The sequence below is a fragment of the Pseudophryne corroboree genome, chromosome 4 (assembly GCF_028390025.1).
Source record: "Pseudophryne corroboree isolate aPseCor3 chromosome 4, aPseCor3.hap2, whole genome shotgun sequence".
Taxonomy (NCBI): Eukaryota; Metazoa; Chordata; class Amphibia; order Anura; family Myobatrachidae; genus Pseudophryne; species Pseudophryne corroboree.
Genome location: NC_086447.1, coordinates 814,526,370 through 814,545,058, shown reverse-complemented (window position 1 = coordinate 814,545,058; position 18,689 = coordinate 814,526,370). Strand labels below are relative to the sequence as shown.

At 48.6% G+C, this 18,689-nt stretch overlaps 1 protein-coding gene across 1 annotated transcript in view; it reads left to right on the top strand.

Moving 5' to 3' along the window:
- Positions 1-1,308: 1,308 nt before the first annotated feature.
- The window catches only part of MDH1 (malate dehydrogenase 1), a 103,008-nt gene continuing 85,627 nt past the window's right edge, over positions 1,309-18,689 (top strand). The window contains 1 exon segment of the mRNA XM_063918449.1: positions 1,309-1,468. Coding sequence (XP_063774519.1) covers positions 1,466-1,468 — 3 coding nt within the window. The 5' untranslated portion in view covers positions 1,309-1,465.

The following is an 18,689-nucleotide window of genomic DNA, read 5'->3' as shown; positions in this document are numbered from 1 at the left end:
CCCCCCCCCCCAGCGCCCTGCACCCATCAGTGACCGGAGTATGTGGTGTGCATGGGGAGCAATGGCGCACAGCTGTAGTGCTGTGCGCTACCTTGATAAAGACCGAAGTCTTCTGCCGCCAATTTCCAGGAACGTCTTCTTGCTTCTGGCTCTGTAAGGGGGACGGCGGCGCGGCTCCGGGACCGGACGACCGAGGCTGGGCCTGTGTTCGATCCCTCTGGAGCTAATGGTGTCCAGTAGCCTAGAAGCCCAAGCTAGCTGCAAGCAGGTAGGTTCGCTTCTCTCCCCTTAGTGCCACGTAGCAGTGAGTCTGTTGCCAGCAGATCTCACTGAAAATAAAAAACCTAAAATATACTTTCTTTTCTAGGAGCTCAGGAGAGCCCCTAGTGTGCATCCAGCTCGGCCGGGCACAAAATTCTAACTGAGGTCTGGAGGAGGGGCATAGAGGGAGGAGCCAGTGCACACCAGGTAGTCCTAAATCTTTCTTAGTTGTGCCCAGTCTCCTGCGGAGCCGCTATTCCCCATGGTCCTTACGGAGTCCCCAGCATCCACTTAGGACGTTAGAGAAAAGGGGTTTGTAGAATGAAAAATCAGTAAAATCAGAAGTAGATTAAAGGTATGACAGCAGTGTCGGTAGAAACAGAAAGTGGGCATATGAGTCCTTGTATATCAGACGTACAGATGTACATCAGGGAAGGGCATTGTAGCAGCATATGCATAAAGTCGAAGGTAAACAATAGCATAACGCAAAGCAAAGGAGGCCCCAACTGTGTCTATCTCAGAATCAGGACCTCTGAGGAGTGACCCCTCCCCCTCTGACTCCGCCCCCATTAGGGATGCTTCCATAAATTTCCCGGGCTGGTGTTCGATCCCAATCCGCCCCTGTGTGTGTCTGTCTATCTATCTATCTATCTATCTATCTATCTATCTATCTACACATCGATCTATTGTTCTACTTCTGTATCGTATGTTTCAACGAAGAAATACACTAAACACTTAATGTGTGTGTGTATATATATGTGTGTGTGTATCCACAACATACATAAGGAATCCCTTCAGTAACACTGATAAAGATAAGGGACTATTTTCCCACAATCCATCACGCGACTACCTTACACACATACCGCTTCCGCCGATTCAGGTGCGGAGCAATACTTGGCTGTTGCGCTCGCACTTAGAACGCCGGGTAATGTAGTCCTGTCCGTGCGCCGCGTGACTGGGTTCGCCTACACGTCGCTCTTGTAGGAGACTACAGAACCCGCTCACACTCTGCGTCAGGGAAAGGGGGTGTGAGAGTCACGTGAGCGTGTGTCCTCGCGGCTGTTGGACGGTTGGTGAAGTAAAGGTGACCTGCTGCTACCGCTGACACTGACTGTGAGTCATTCATCCCAACTGCTCCAGCTATCCGCCGGGACATCGCCATCCCTCCTCTGCCGCCTGCTCTATCAGCCGCCTGTCAGAAATCATGGTGTGTATATGGCCTCGTACAGCCGGAGCTTTCTTACTGCAGTCTGCTCCATTCATTACACGCATAATATCTGTGGAAGGATTAGTGGCGTGATATTATGGTATAGTGCTGCAAATAATACGGTGCCTGCGCCACACGGCGCGTTATATGCATTTATGTATGCGCGCTATATGCATTATGTGCGGATGCAGTCTGAGCCGCCCTCTGCCTGGGTTATATAGCTGGCAGGTTACCAGGACGCTATTCCCGCAGCGGGGTTTAACCTTGCTTGATCTCTGTTGCGGGATGCACTCGATTGCCTCAGTTGCTGTATCCTCCTTTTACACTGGAAATTGCAGCTTATCTTTATTTTAAATGTCTACAGGGAACCATTGCACTCTTATTACACGTACTTCGCTAACTTCGAGATAAACTGCAATGCAGGTCTAGTTCAAGGTCTCTCTAAGGATGACCTAGAAATCTGGAGCTTCATTCTACATGCTGGAGGATGAAGTTCAGGCCTCATGAGTTAAATGTGCATATATGGCGCATAGCTGTGATGTAATTATGTTTGGTAGCAAATACACTAAATTCAGTCTGGTTGTGTGTTGCTGGGTTTTCTCCTGCCCATCACAATATTACTTTCTATTTCATAAGAGAACTATTACAGCGCTGTGTAATATATTATTTTGTGGGGTTTCACCTTTCTGTGTGTGAAATCCAGCAGTAGTAATATAATGACTTTATTTTTAAGCTGTTGAGTATCTAAGTGGTCCATGGCACGACACTCATTATTGTTCATGTAAATAAGCAACCCAATTTTATTCACATCCATATTGGCCACGCCCTAGACAGGCGTAACTAGGGGAGGCAGTTAAAATACTGGGATTTAGGAGACCACTGCTGGTGAAATATCACCGGACAGAATCCCGACCTCCGCAGGGTATTCCCACTCAATTGGTGGGTCCACGCATCCAGTTGAATGGTAATATAACCTGTGGCAAGAGGACTCGCTGCTGGGATTTTGACAGATTGGGTGCTGCTGTTGGTGTACTTACAGCCATAATAATTTGTCGGACAAACATACCTATTCTGTAACTAGAACTTTGTGGGCCCCATAGCAAAATCTTGATGGGGCTCCCCTTCGGGTGTTGTTCGTTTTATCGACAGTGTTTAGGTCGACCACTATAGGTCGACAGTCACTAGGTTGACAGGGATGGAAGGTTGACAGGGTTTCTAGGTCGACATGTGCTAGGTCGACAGGTCTAAAGGTCGACATGAGGATTAAAAAAAAAAAAAAAATTGGTGTCTTTTTCTTCGTAGAGTGACCGGGATCCCAAATTAGTGCACTGTGTTCGCTCGCCATGCTTCGGGCATGGTGCATATGCTTGGCACACTTTACCGTTCCAATCGTAGTCCACGTGGATCGTTAAGTATGAAAAAATCCCCCCCCCCCCCCCCCCCCCAAAAAAAAGTGAAAACCTCATGTCGACCTAGAAACCCTGTTGACCTTCCATCCCTGTCGACCTAGTGACTGTCGACCTAGACACTGTCGATCTTCAATAGAAATAGATATGTATGAGTTCTGGCGCAGTGAAGTTAGCAGCCCAATCCTAACCTTCCTATGATCCGCCCAAATCCAGATCACACAAACAAGTGAAAAACAATAAATGGAAGGAAGATCAAAGGCGCTACTTTACAAAAAACTTGTATATCAAGAAAGAAATATAATATACATCACATACAATCTTCGTAGTCCTTCGTTAATTTCTTTCTATTATTCCAATGATTGCCGGATGTTTACATGTAAAAAAAAAAACAAAATTGAACACCAAATGTGTAGTAATGTTTCTAATATGGTCAATTTCTGTGAGTTCTCCGGTGAAACAGAGCCCTATGTTGTGAGGATTTCTTGATAGTAGATAAGGATAGTTTCTCTAACGTCCTAAGTGGATGCTGGGGACTCCGTAAGGACCATGGGGAATAGCGGCTCCGCAGGAGACTGGGCACAAAAGTAAAGCTTTAGAACTACCTGGTGTGCACTGGCTCCTCCCCCTATGACCCTCCTCCAAGCCTCAGTTAGATTTTTGTGCCCGAACGAGAAGGGTGCACACTAGGTGGCTCTCCTGAGCTGCTTAGTGAAAAGTTTAGTTTTAGGTTTTTTATTTTCAGTGAGACCTGCTGGCAACAGGCTCACTGCATCGAGGGACTAAGGGGAGAAGAAGCGAACTCACCTGCGTGCAGAGTGGATTGGGCTTCTTAGGCTACTGGACATTAGCTCCAGAGGGACGATCACAGGCCCAGCCATGGATGGGTCCCAGAGCCGCGCCGCCGGCCCCCTTACAGAGCCAGAAGACAGAAGAGGTCCGGAAAATCGGCGGCAGAAGACGTCCTGTCTTCACCAAGGTAGCGCACAGCACTGCAGCTGTGTGCCATTGCTCCTCAGCACACTTCACACTTCGGTCACTGAGGCTGCAGGGCGCTAGGGGGGGGGCGCCCTGAGCAGCAATAAAAACACCTTGGCTGGCGAAAATACATCACATATAGCCCCCAGGGCTATATGGATGAATTTTAACCCCTGCCAGAATCCATAAAAAAGCAGGAGAAAAGTCCGCGAAAAAGGGGCGGAGCCTATCTCCTCAGCACACTGGCGCCATTTTCCCTCACAGCTCAGTTGGAGGGAAGCTCCCCTGGCTCTCCCCTGCAGTCACTACACTACAGAAAGGGTTAAAAAAGAGAGGGGGGCACTAATTACGCGCAGTATTAACAATACAGCAGCTATAAGGGGAAAAACACTTATATAAGGTTATCCCTGTGTGTATATATATATATATAGCGCTTTGGTGTGTGCTGGCAAACTCTCCCTCTGTCTCCCCAAAGGGCTAGTGGGGTCCTGTCCTCTATCAGCATTCCCTGTGTGTGTGTGCTGTGTGTCGGTACGTTTGTGTCGACATGTATGAGGAGAAAAATGATGTGGAGACGGAGCAGATTGCCTGTAATAGTGATGTCACCCCCTAGGGGGTCGACACCTGAGTGGATGAACTGTTGGAAGGAATTACGTGACAGTGTCAGCTCTGTATAAAAGACAGTGGTTGACATGAGACAGCCGGCTACTCAGCTTGTGCCTGTCCAGACGTCTCATAGGCCGTCAGGGGCTCTAAAGCGCCCGTTACCTCAGATGGCAGATATAGACGCCGACACGGATACTGACTCCAGTGTCGACGGTGAAGAGACAAATGTGACTTCCAGTAGGGCCACACGTTACATGATTGAGGCAATGAAAAATGTTTTACACATTTCTGATAATACGAGTACCACCAAAAAAGGGGTATTATGTTCGGTGAGGAAAAACTACCTGTAGTTTTCCTGAATCTGAGAAATTAAATGAGGTGTGTGATGATGCGTGGGTTTCCCCCGATAACAACTGATTTCTAAAATGTTATTGGCATTATATCCTTTCCCGCCAGAGGTTAGGGTGCGTTGGGAAACACCCCCTAGGGTGGATAAAGCGCTCACACGCTTGTAAGAACAAGGGCTCTACCCTCTCCTGAGATGGCCGCCCTTAAGGATCCTGCTGATAGAAAGCAGGAGGGTATCCTAAAATGTATTTACACACATACTGGTGTTATACTGCGACCAGCAATCGCCTCAGCCTGGATGTGCAGTGCTGGGTTGGCGTGGTCGGATTCCCTGACTGAAAATATTGATACCCTAGATAGGGACAGTATATTATTGCCTATAGAGCATTTGAAAGATGTATTTCTATATATGCGTGATGCACAGCGGAATATTTGCCGACTGGCATCAAGTCTAAGTGCGTTGTCCATTTCTACCAGTAGAGGGTTATGGACACGACAGTGGTCAGGTGATGCGGATTCCAAACGGCATTTGAAAGTATTGCCTTATTAAGGGGAGGAGTTATTTGGGGTCGGTCTTTCAGACCTGGTGGCCACGGCAACAGCTGGGAAATCCACGTTTGTACCCCAGGTCGCCTCTCAACATGAGAAGACGCCGTATTATCAGGCGCAGTCTTTTCGTGGACAAGTGGGCAAAAGGTTCCTCATTTCTGCCCCGTGACAGAGGGAGAGGAAAAAGGCTGCAGAAATCAGCCAGTTCCCAGGAACAGAAACCCTCTCCCGCCTCTGCCAAGCCCTCAGTATGACGCTGGGGCTTTACAAGCAGAATCAGGCACGGTGGGGTGCCCGTCTCAATGAATTTCAGCGCGCAGTGGGCTCACTCGCAAGTAGACCCCTGGATCCTTCAGGTGATATCTCAGGGGTACAAATTGGAATTCGAGACGTCTCCCCCTCGCCGTTTCCTAAAGTCGGCTTTACCGATGTCTCCTTCTGACAGGGAGACAGTTTTGGAAGCCATTCACAAGCTGTATTCCCAGCAGGTGATAATCAAGGTACCCCTCCTGCAACAGGGAACGGGGTATTATTCCACACTGTTGTGGTACCGAAGCCGGACGGCTCGGTGAGACCGATACTAAATCTAAAATCTTGAACACTTACATACAGAGGTTCAAATTCAAGATTGAGTCACTCAGAGCAGTGATTGCGAACCTGGAAGAAGGGGACTACATGATGTCTCGGGACATCAAGGATGCTTACCTTCATGTCCCAATTTACCCTTCTCACCAAGGGTACCTCAGGTTTATGGTACAGAACTGTCACTATCAGTTCAGACGCTGCCGTATGGATGGTCCACGGCACCCCGGGTCTTTACCAAGGTAATGGCCGAAATGATGATATTCCTTCGAAGGAAGGGAATTTTAGTTATCCCTTACTTGGACGATTCCCTGATAAGGGTAAGATCCAGGGAACAGTTGGAGGTCGGTGTAGCACTATCTCAGGTAGTGTTGCGGCAGCACGATTGGATTCTCAATATTCCAAAATCGCAGCTGGTTCCGACGACTCGTCTTCTGTTACTAGGGATGATCCTGGACACAGTCCAGAAAAAGGTGTTTCTCTATCGTCCTAGTGGATGCTGGGGTTCCTGAAAGGACCATGGGGAATAGCGGCTCCGCAGGAGACAGGGCACAAAAAGTAAAGCTTTAGGATCAGGTGGTGTGCACTGGCTCCTCCCCCTATGACCCTCCTCCAAGCCAGTTAGATTTTTGTGCCCGGCCGAGAAGGGTGCAATCTAGGTGGCTCTCCTAAAGAGCTGCTTAGAAAAGTTTAGCTTAGGTTTTTTATTTTACAGTGAGTCCTGCTGGCAACAGGATCACTGCAACGAGGGACTTAGGGGAGAAGAAGTGAACTCACCTGCGTGCAGGATGGATTGGCTTCTTGGCTACTGGACATCAGCTCCAGAGGGACGATCACAGGTACAGCCTGGATGGTCACCGGAGCCTTGCCGCCGGCCCCCTTGCAGATGCTGAAGTAAGAAGAGGTCCAGAATCGGCGGCAGAAGACTCCTCCGTCTTCTAAAGGTAGCGCACAGCACTGCAGCTGTGCGCCATTTTCCTCTCAGCACACTTCACACGGCAGTCACTGAGGGTGCAGGGCGCTGGGAGGGGGGCGCCCTGGGAGGCAAATGAATACCTATTTTGGCTAAAAATACCTCACATATAGCCTCCGGAGGCTATATGGAGATATTTAACCCCTGCCAGAATCCGTTAAAAGCGGGAGACGAGGCCGCCGAAAAAGGGGCGGGGCCTATCTCCTCAGCACACAGCGCCATTTTCCCTCACAGAAAGGCTGGAGGGAAGGCTCCCAGGCTCTCCCCTGCACTGCACTACAGAAACAGGGTTAAAACAGAGAGGGGGGGGCACTAATTTGGCGTTAGAAATATATAAAACAGATGCTATAAGGGAAAACACTTATATAAGGTTGTCCCTATATAATTATAGCGTTTTTGGTGTGTGCTGGCAAACTCTCCCTCTGTCTCTCCAAAGGGCTAGTGGGTCCTGTCCTCTATCAGAGCATTCCCTGTATGTGTGCTGTGTGTCGGTACGTGTGTGTCGACATGTATGAGGACGATGTTGGTGAGGAGGCGGAGCAATTGCCTGTAGTGGTGATGTCGCTCTCTAGGGAGTCGACACCGGAATGGATGGCTTATTTAGGGAATTACGTGATAATGTCAACACGCTGCAAGGTCGGTTGACGACATGAGACGGCCGACAAACAATTAGTAATAAACAAACGTATTCCTTATTAGGGCCACACGTTAAAGGCAATGAAGGAGGTGTTACATATTTCTGATACTACAAGTACCACAAAAGAGGGTATTATGTGGGATGTGAAAAAACTACAGTAGTTTTTCCTGAATCAGATAAATTGAATAAAGTGTGTGATGATGCGTGGGTTCCCCCAGATAGAAAATTATGGGCGGTATACCCTTTCCCGCCAGAAGTTAGGGCGCGTTGGGAAACACCCCTTAGGGTGGATAAGGCGCTCACACGCTTATCAAAACAAGTGGCGGTACCGTCTATAGATAGGGCCGTCCTCAAGGAGCCAGCTGACAGGAGGCTGGAAAATATCATAAAAAGTATATACACACATACTGGTGTTATACTGCGACCAGCGATCGCCTCAGCCTGGATGTGCAGAGCTGGGGTGGCTTGGTCGGATTCCCTGACTAAAAATATTGATACCCTTGACAGGGACAGTATTTTATTGACTATAGAGCATTTAAAGGATGCATTTCTATATATGCGAGATGCACAGAGGGATATTTGCACTCTGGCATCAAGAGTAAATGCGATGTCCATATCTGCCAGAAGATGTTATGGACACGACAGTGGTCAGGTGATGCAGATTCCAAACGGCAAAAAGGTGTATTGCCGTATAAAGGAAGAGGAGTTTTTTGGGGTCGGTCCATCGGACCTGGTGGCCACGGCAACTGCTGGAAAATCCACCGTTTTTACCCTAAGTCACATCTCTGCAGAAAAAGACACCGTCTTTTCAACCTCAGTCTTTTCGTCCCTATAAGATCATATCTGCCCAGGGATAGAGGAAAGGGAAGAAGACTGCAGCAGGCAGCCCATTCCCAGGAACAGAAGCGCTCCACCGCTTCTGACAAGTTCTCAGCATGGCGCTGAGACCGTACAGGACCCCTGGATCCTACAAGTAGTATCCCAGGGGTACAGATTGGAATGTAGAGACGTTTCCTCTTCGCAGGCTCCTGAAGTCTGCTTTACCAAGGTCTCCCTCCGACAAGGAGGCAGTATGGGAAAAAATTCACAAGCTGTATTCCCAGCAGGTGATGATTAAATTACCCCTCCTACTACAAGGAAAAGGGGTATTATTCCACACTATATTGTGGTACTGAAGCCAGAAGGCTAGGTGAGACTTATTCTAAAAAAATTTTTGAACACTTACAAAGGTTCAAATCAAGATGGAGTCACTCAGAGCAGTGATAACGAACCAGGAAGAAGGGGACTATATAGTGTCCGGGGACATCAGGGATGCTTACCTCTATGTCCCAAATTTGCCCTTCTCACTAAGGGTACCTCAGGTTCGTGGTGCAGAACTGTCACTATCCGTTTTAGACGCTGCCGTTTGGATTGTCCACGGCACCCCGGGTCTTTACCAAGGTAATGGCCGAAATGATGATTCTTCTTCGAAGAAAAGGCGTCTTAATTATCCCTTACTTGGACGATCTCCTGATAAGGGCATAGTCCAGGGAACAGTTGGAGGTCGGAGTAGCACTATCTCGGATACTGCTACAACAGCACGGGTGGATTCTAAATATTCCAAAATCGCAGCTGATCCCGACGACACGTCTGCTGTGCCTAGGGATGATTCTGGACACAGTCCAGAAAAAGGTGTTTCTCCCGGAAGAGAAAGCCAGGGAGTTATCCGAGCTAGTCAGGAACCTCCTAAAAACAGTGCATCATTGCACAAGGGTCCTGGTAAAAATGGTGGCTTCCTACGAAGCAATTCCATTCGGCAGATTTCACGCAAGAACTTTTCAGTGGGATCTGCTGGACAAATGGTCCGGATCGCATCTTCAGATGCATCAGCGGATAACCCTATATCCAAGGACAAGGGTGTCTCTCCTGTGGTGGTTATAGAGTGCTCATCTTCTAGAGGGCCGCAGATTTGGCATTCAGGATTGGATGCTGGTGACCACGGAGCCCAGCCCGAGAGGCTGGGGAGCAGTCACACAAGGAAAAAATTTCCAGGGAGTGTGATCAAGTCTGGAGACTTTTCTCCACATAAATATACTGGAGCTAAGGGTAAATTTATAATACTCTAAGCTTAGGAAGACCTCTGCTTCAAGGTCAGCCGGTATTGATCCAGTGGGAAAAACATCACGGCAGTCGCCCACGTAAACAGACAGGGCGACACAAGAAGCAGGAGGGCAATGGCAAAAACTGCAAGGACTTTTCGCTGGGCGGAAAATCATGTGATAGCACTGTCAGCAGTGTTTCATCCCGGGAATGGAAACTGGGAAGCAGACTTCCTCAGCAGGCACGACCTCCACCCGGGAGAGTGGAAACTTCATCGGGAAGTTTTTTCCACATGATTGTAAACCGTTGGGAAATACCAAAGGTGGACATGATGGCGTCCCGTCTGAACAAAAAACGGGACAGGTATTGCGCCAGGTCAAGAGACCCTCAGGCAATAGCTGTGGACGTTCTGGTAACACCGTGGGTGTACCAGTCGGTGTATGTGTTCCCTCCTCTGCTTCTCATACCTAAGGTGCTGAGAATTATAAGACGTAGAGGAGTAAGAACTATACTCATGGCTCCGGATTGGCCAAGAAGGACTTGGTACCCGGAACTTCAAGAGATGCTTACAGAGGTTTTATGGCCTCTGCCGCTAAGAAGGGACTTGCTTCAGCAAGTACCATGTCTGTTCCAAGACTTACCGCAGCTGCGTTTGTCGGCATGGCGGTGGAACGCCGGATCCTAAGGGAAAAAGGCATTCCGGAAGAGGTCATTCCTACCCTGGTCAAAGCCAGAAAGGAAGTGACCGCACAACATTATCACCACATGTGGCGAAAATATGTTGCGTGGTGTGAGGCCAGGAAGGCCCCACAAAGAAATTTCAACTCGGTCGTTTCCTGCATTTCCTGAAAACAGGAGTGTCTATGGGCCTCAAATTGGGGTCCATTAAGGTTCAAATTTCGGCCCTGTCGATTTTCTTCCAGAAAGAATTGGCTTCAGTTCCTGAAGTCCTGAATTTTGTCAAGGGAGTATTGCATATACAACCCCCTTTTGTGCCTCCAGTGGCACTGTGGGATCTTAACGTAGTTCTGGGATACCTCAAATCACATTGGTTTAAAACCAGTCAAATCTGTGGATTTGAAGCATCTCACATGAAAAGTGACCATGATCTTGGCCCTGGCCTGGACCAGGCGAGTGTCAAATTGGTGGTTTTTTCTCAAAAAAGCCCATATCTGTTTGTCCATTCGGACAGGGCAGAGCTGCGGACTCGTCCCCAGTTCTCTCCCTAAGGTGGTGTCAGTGTTTCACCTGAACCAGCTTATTGTGGTGCCTTGCACCTACTAGGGACTTGGAGGACTCCAAGTTGCTAGATGTTGTCAGGGCCCTGAAAATATGTTCCAGGACGGCTGGAGTCAGGAAAACTGACTTGCTGTTATCCTGCATGCACCCAACAAACTGGGTGCTTTTGCTTCTAAGCAGACTATTGCTAGTTGGATGTGTAATACAATTCAGCTTGCACATTCTGTGGCAGGCCTGCCACAGCCAAAATATGTAAATGCCCATTCCACAAGGAAGGTGGGCTCATCTTGGGCGGCTGCCCGAGGGGTCTCGGCTTTTACAACTTTGCCGAGCGGTTATTTAGTCAGGGGCAAACACGTTTGTAAAATCCTACAAATTTGATACCCTGGCTAAGGAGGACCTGGAGTTCTCTCATTCGGTGCTGCAGAGTCATCCGCACTCTCCCGCCCGTTTGGGAGCTTTGGTATTATCCCCATGGTCCTTTCAGGAACCCCAGCATCCACTAGGACGATAGAGAAAATAAGAATTTACTTACCGATAATTCTATTTCTCGGAGTCCGTAGTGGATGCTGGGCGCCCATCCCAAGTGCGGATTATCTGCAATACTTGTACATAGTTACAAAAATCGGGTTATTATTGTTGTGAGCCATCTTTTCAGAGGCTCCGCTGTTATCATACTGTTAACTGGGTTCAGATCACAGGTTGTACAGTGTGATTGGTGTGGCTGGTATGAGTCTTACCCGGGATTCAAAATCCTTCCTTATTATGTACGCTCGTCCGGGCACAGTATCTAACTGGCTTGGAGGAGGGTCATAGGGGGAGGAGCCAGTGCACACCACCTGATCCTAAAGCTTTACTTTTTGTGCCCTGTCTCCTGCGGAGCCGCTATTCCCCATGGTCCTTTCAGGAACCCCAGCATCCACTACGGACTCCGAGAAATAGAATTATCGGTAAGTAAATTCTTATTTTCTCCCGGAGGAGAAAGCCAGGGAGTTATCCGAGCTAGTCAGGAACCTCCTAAAACCGAGCCAACTCTCAGTGCATCAATGCACAAGGGTTCTGGGTAAAATGGTGGCTTCCTACGAAGCAATCCCATTCGGCAGATTCCACGCAAGAACTTTCCAGTGGGACCTGCTGGACAAATGGTCCGGGTCGCATCTTCAGATGCATCAGCGGATAACCCTGTCACCAAGGACAAGGGTGTCCCTCCTGTGGTGGTTGCAGAGTGCTCATCTTCTAGAGGGCCGCAAATTCGGCATTCAGGACTGGGTCCTGGTGACCACGGATGCCAGCCTGCGAGGCTGGGGAGCAATCACACAGGGAAGGAATTTCCAGGGCTTATGGTCAAGCCTGGAGACATCACTTCACATAAATATCCTGAAGCTAAGGGCCATTTACAATGCTCTAAGCTTAGCAAGACCTCTGCTTCAAGGTCAGCCGGTGTTGATCCAGTCGGACAACATCACGGCAGTCACCCACGTAAACAGACAGGGTGGCACAAGAAGCAGGAGGGCAATGGCAGAAGCTGCAAGGATTCTTCGCTGGGCGGAAAATCATGTGATAGCACTGTCAGCAGTATTCATTCCGGGAGTGGACAACTGGGAAGCAGACTTCCTCAGCAGACACGACCTCCACCCGGGAGAGTGGAGACTTCACCCAGAAGTCTTCCACATAATTATAAACCGTTGGGAAAAACTCGACAGGTATTGCGCCAGGTCAAGGGACCCTCAGGCAATAGCTGTAGACGCTCTGGTAACACTGTGGGTGTACCAGTCAGTGTATGTGTTCCCTCCTCTGCCTCTCATACCCAAGGTACTGAGATTGATAAGAAGGAGAGGAGTAAGCACTATATTCGTGGCTCCGGATTGGCCAAGAAGGACTTGGTAACCGGAACTTTAAGAGATGCTCACGGAGGATCCGTGGCCTCTACCTCTAAGAAGGGACCTGCTCCAGCAAGGACCCTGTCTGTTCCAAGTCTTACCGCGGCTGCGTTTGACGGCATGGCGGTTGAACGCCGGATCCTGAAGGAAAAAAGGCATTCCGGATGAAGTCATCCCTATCCTGATCAAAGCCAGGAAGGATGTAACCGCAAAACATTATCACCGCATTTGGTGAAAATATGTTGCGTGGTGCGAGGCCAGTAAGGCCCGACGGAGGAAATTCAACTGGGTCGATTCCTACATTTCCTGCAAACAGGAGTGTCTATGGGCCTGAAATTGGGGTCCATTAAGGTTCAAATTTCGGCCCTGTCAATTTTCTTCCAAAAAGAACTAGCTTCAGTCCCTGAAGTTCAGACGTTTGTAAAAGGGGTACTGCATATACAGCCTCCTTTTGTGCCTCCAGTGGCACTTTGGGATCTCAATGTAGTTTTTGGGTTCCAAAAGTCACATTGGTTTGAACCACTTAAATCTGTGGAGTTAAAATATCTCACATGGAAAGTGGTCATGCTGTTGGCCCTGGCCTGGGCCAGGCGCGTGTCAGAATTGGCGGCTTTATCCTGTAAAAGCCCTTATCTGATTTTCCATTCGGACAGGGCGGAATTGAGGACTCGTCCTCAGTTTCTCCCTAAGGTGGTTTCAGCGTTTCACCTGAACCAACCTATTGTGGTGCCTGCGGCTACTAGGGACTTGGAGGACTCCAAGTTGCTAGACGTTGTCAGGGCCCTGAAAATATGTTTCCAGGACGGCTGGAGTCAGAAAATCTGACTCGCTGTTTATCCTGTATGCACCCAACAAGCTGGGTGCTCCTGCTTCTAAGCAGACTATTGCTCGTTGGATTTGTAGTACAATTCAGCTTGCACATTCTGTGGCAGGCCTGCTACAGCCAAAAATCTGTAAATGCCCACTCCACAAGGAAGGTGGGCTCATCTTGGGCGGCTGCCCGAGAGGTCTCGGCTTTACAACTTTGCCGAGCAGCTACTTGGTCAGGAGCAAATACGTTTGTAAAATTCTACAAAATTGATACCCTGGCTGAGGAGGACCTGGAGTTCTCTCATTTGGTGCTGCAGAGTCATCCGCACTCTCCCGCCCGTTTGGGAGCTTTGGTATAATCCCCATGGTCCTTACGGAGTCCCCAGCATCCACTTAGGACGTTAGAAAAAATAAGAATTTACTTACCGATAATTCTATTTCTCGTAGTCCGTAGTGGATGCTGGGCGCCCATCCCAAGTGCGGATTGTCTGCAATACTGGTACATAGTTATTGTTACCAAAAAATCGGGTTATTGCTGTAGTGAGCCATCTTTTCTAGAGGCTCCTCTGTTATCATGCTGTTAACTGGGTTTAGATCACGAGTTATATGGTGTGATTGGTGTGGCTGGTATGAGTCTTACCCGGGATTCAAAATCCTTCCTTATTGTGTACGCTCGTCCGGGCACAGTATCCTAACTGAGGCTTGGAGGAGGGTCATAGGGGGAGGAGCCAGTGCACACCAGGTAGTTCTAAAGCTTTACTTTTGTGCCCAGTCTCCTGCGGAGCCGCTATTCCCCATGGTCCTTACGGAGTCCCCAGCATCCACTACGGACTACGAGAAATAGAATTATCGGTAAGTAAATTCTTATTTTCTCACCACCACTTCATAAACATAGGTAAACGTACCAAGACTCACTTAGAATTATATATCACCATACACGTAAAGGTTTCTTTTACACTTCTGATCATAGCATATGAACCAAGCTCTGTTCAATAAAACTATATAATTCTAAGAGAAAGTGGCAGGGGGAGGAAGAGCAAGCTGGAGATGCACTACCTGACTACAGCAGAGGTCTCTGATGAGGCGAGCACTTCATGGCATTAGGTTCTGCCCCACTAAATAGCCACAAATTGTGGCTCTGGCTGGGTAAGTGTGTGTTCCGCGCTATATCCTACGTTCTCCATGTGACTGCAGCCTTGTGAGAGCTATCTGCGGCAGCTGTTCTTCCCATGGGTAAGGGTGAAGTGGTAGTGGCGAGCCTTGGAGGCAGCACGTGACTGGGTGCAGGAGGAGAAGCGGGCCCTGGAAGCAGCCCGAGCCCCATAGCTGCTGCACCCACGGTAGTTATGCTACTGGCTCTAGGTGTCTAGGTAATGCTAATCAGTAGTGACACTGCACAAGGGGGGTAATTCCAAGTTGATCGCAGCAGGAATTTAGTTAGCAATTGGGCAAAACCATGTGCACTGCAGGGGAGGCAGATTTAACATGTGCAGAGAGAGTTAGATTTGGGTGGGGTGTGTTCAATCTGCAATCTAATTTGCAGTGTAAAAATATAGCAGCCAGTATTTACCCTGCACAGAAATAAAATAACCCACCAAAATCCAACTCTCTGCACATGTTAAATCTGCCTCCCCTGCAGTGCACATGGTTTTGCCCAATTGCTAACTAAATTCCTGCTGTGATCAACTTGGAATTACCCCCAAGATACAGCCCTGAGATAGTGGACACTGCAATCTCTAATTTAACAGTTACTTGTTGTAACTGTTGGTGTTTTGAAGCCATCACTGATCCAGGTACTGTAGTAAATAAGATTTGTATTGGACATAGTGGTTTAGAGTGCTAAGGAGACTAAGGGGTATATGCAATTGTGGTCGAATTCCCGAAATTGTCGAATTTCGGGTCATTTTCGACCAAAAAAAAAAATTCCCCTATGCAATCCAGTGCTTTCCGACCAAAAAACGGACTTTCAAAATTCGACTTTTTGAAATTCGAATTTTTGCAAATTCGACTTTTCTGCAATGATACAAGTGCTGCAATTCGACCAAAGCATATTCAATTCAAGTTTGAAAATTCGACAGCAGTGCTTTTAGACAGCAAATTCGTCATTTTCAATCCGCCACACTTTGGAGGGTGAAAACAAATAAAAAAAATTTTAAACATGTTTTTTTTTGGTGTTTTTTTTTTTTTTTTTTGGGAATAGCAGATCTATTTATATTAGAAGGGATTAGGTACTTTTTTTTTTTTTTTTGGGGAGGCACAAATATTATTTATATATTTTTTTTAAAATATTAATTTTTTTTTTTTTTTTTTTTTAATATGCTGGAAGGGTAAAATCATAAAAAAAAAATGGCGTGGGGTCCCCCCTCCAAAGCATAACCAGCCTCGGGCTCATTGAGCTGGTCCTGGTTCTAAAAATGCGGGGGAAAAATTGACAGGGGATCCCCCGTATTTTTAAAACCAGCACCGGGCTCTGCGCCTGATGCTGGTGCCAAAAATACGGGGGACAAAAAGACTAGGGGTCCCCCGTATTTTTAACACCAGCATCGGGCTCCACTAGCTGGACAGATAATGCCACAGCCGGGGGTCACTTTTAGGCCGTGCCCTGCGGCCGTGGCATTAAATATCCAACTAGTCACCCCTGGCCGGGGTACCCTAGGGGAGTGGGGACCCCTTCAATCAAGGGGTCCCCCCCCCCCAGCCACCCAAGGGCCAGGGGTGAAGCCCGAGGCTGTCCCCCCCCCCCCCCCCATCCAATGGGCTGCGGATGGGAGGGCTGATAGCCTTTTGTGATAGAAAGATATTGTTTTCTCTATCGTCCTAGTGGATGCTGGGGTTCCTGAAAGGACCATGGGGAATAGCGGCTCCGCAGGAGACAGGGCACAAAAAGTAAAGCTTTTTCAGATCAGGTGGTGTGCACTGGCTCCTCCCCCTATGACCCTCCTCCAGACTCCAGTTAGATTTTTGTGCCCGGCCGAGAAGGGTGCAATCTAGGTGGCTCTCCTAAAGAGCTGCTTAGAAAAAGTTTAGCTAGGTTTTTTATTTTACAGTGATTCCTGCTGGCAACAGGATCACTGCAGCGAGGGACTGAGGGGAGAAGGAGTCAACTCACCTGCGTGCAGGATGGATTGGCTTCTTGGCTACTGGACATCAAGCTCCAGAGGGACGATCACAGGTACAGCCTGGATGGTCACCGGAGCCGCGCCGCCGGCCCCCTTGCAGATGCTGAAGTCAGAAGAGGTCCAGAATCGGCGGCTGAAGACTCCTGCAGTCTTCTAAAGGTAGCGCACAGCACTGCAGCTGTGCGCCATTTTCCTCTCGGCACACTTCACACGGCAGTCACTGAGGGTGCAGGGCGCTGGGAGGGGGGCGCCCTGGGAGGCAAATGAATACCTATAAAGGCTAAAAATACCTCACATATAGCCCCTAGAGGCTATATGGAGATATTTAACCCCTGCCTGATTTTTCTAAATAGCGGGAGACGAGCCCGCCAGAAAAGGGGCGGGGCCTATCTCCTTAGCACACGGCGCCATTTCCTCTCACAGCTCCGCTGGTCAGGACGGCTCCCAAGTCTCTCCCCTGCACTGCACTACAGAAACAGGGTAAAACAGAGAGGGGGGGCAAATTTATGGCGATATTTTGATATAACAAAGCAGCTATAAGGGAGCACTTATTATAAGGCTATCCCTGATATATATATATAGCGCTTTTGGTGTGTGCTGGCAAACTCTCCCTCTGTCTCCCCAAAGGGCTAGTGGGTCCTGTCTTCGTTAGGAGCATTCCCTGTGTGTCTGCTGTGTGTCGGTACGTGTGTGTCGACATGTATGAGGACGATATTGGTGTGGAGGCGGAGCAATTGCCAAATATGAGGATGTCACCCCCTAGGGAGTCGACACCAGAATGGATGCCTTTATTTATGGAACTACGGGATAGTGTCAACACGCTAAAGCAGTCGTTTGACGACATGAGGCGGCCGGACAATCAATTAGTGCCTGTTCAGGCGACTCAAACACCGTCAGGGGCTGTGAAACGCCCTTTGCCTCAGTCGGTCGACCCAGACACAGGCGATGACTCCAGTGGTGACGGTGACGAATCAACCGTATTTTCCAGTAGGGCCACACGTTATATGATTTTGGCAATGAAGGAGGCGTTACATTTAGCTGATACTACAGGTACCACTAAACAGGGTATTATGTGGGGTATGAAAAAACTACCTATAGTTTTTCCTGAATCAGAAGAATTAAATGACGTGTGTAATGAAGCGTGGGTTGCCCCTGATAAAAAGCTGATAATTTCAAAGAAATTATTGGCATTATACCCTTTCCCGCCAGAGGTTAGGGAGCGCTGGGAAACACCTCCTAGGGTGGACAAGGCGCTAACACGCTTATCTAAACAAGTGGCGTTACCCTCTCCTGAGACGGCCGCACTTAAAGATCCATCAGATAGGAGGATGGAAAATATCCAAAAAAGTATATACACACATGCAGGTGTTATACTACGACCAGCTGTAGCGACTGCCTGGATGGGCAGTGCTGGGGTAGTTTGGTCAGAGTCCCTGATAGAAAATATTGATACCCTGGACAGGGACAATATTTTACTGTCGTTAGAACAAATAAAGGATGCATTTCTTTATATGCGTGATGCACAGAGGGATATCTGCACACTGGCATCACGGGTAAGTGCTATGTCCATTTCGGCCAGGAGAGCTTTATGGACGCGACAGTGGACAGGCGATGCGGATTCAAAACGGCATATGGAAGTTTTGCCGTATAAAGGGGAGGAGTTATTTGGAGTCGGTCTATCAGATTTGGTGGCCACGGCTACAGCCGGGAAATCCACCTTTCTACCTCAAGTCACTCCCCAACAGAAAAAGGCACCGACTTTTCAACCGCAGCCCTTTCGTTCCTTTAAAAATAAGAGAGCAAAGGGCTATTCATATCTGCCACGAGGCAGAGGTCGAGGGAAGAGACAGCAACACGCAGCTCCTTCCCAGGAACAGAAGCCCTCCCCGGCTTCTACAAAAGCCTCAGCATGACGCTGGGGCTTCTCAAGCGGACTCGGGGACGGTGGGCGGTCGTCTCAAAAATTACAGCGCGCAGTGGGCTCACTCGCAGGTAGATCCCTGGATCCTGCAGAT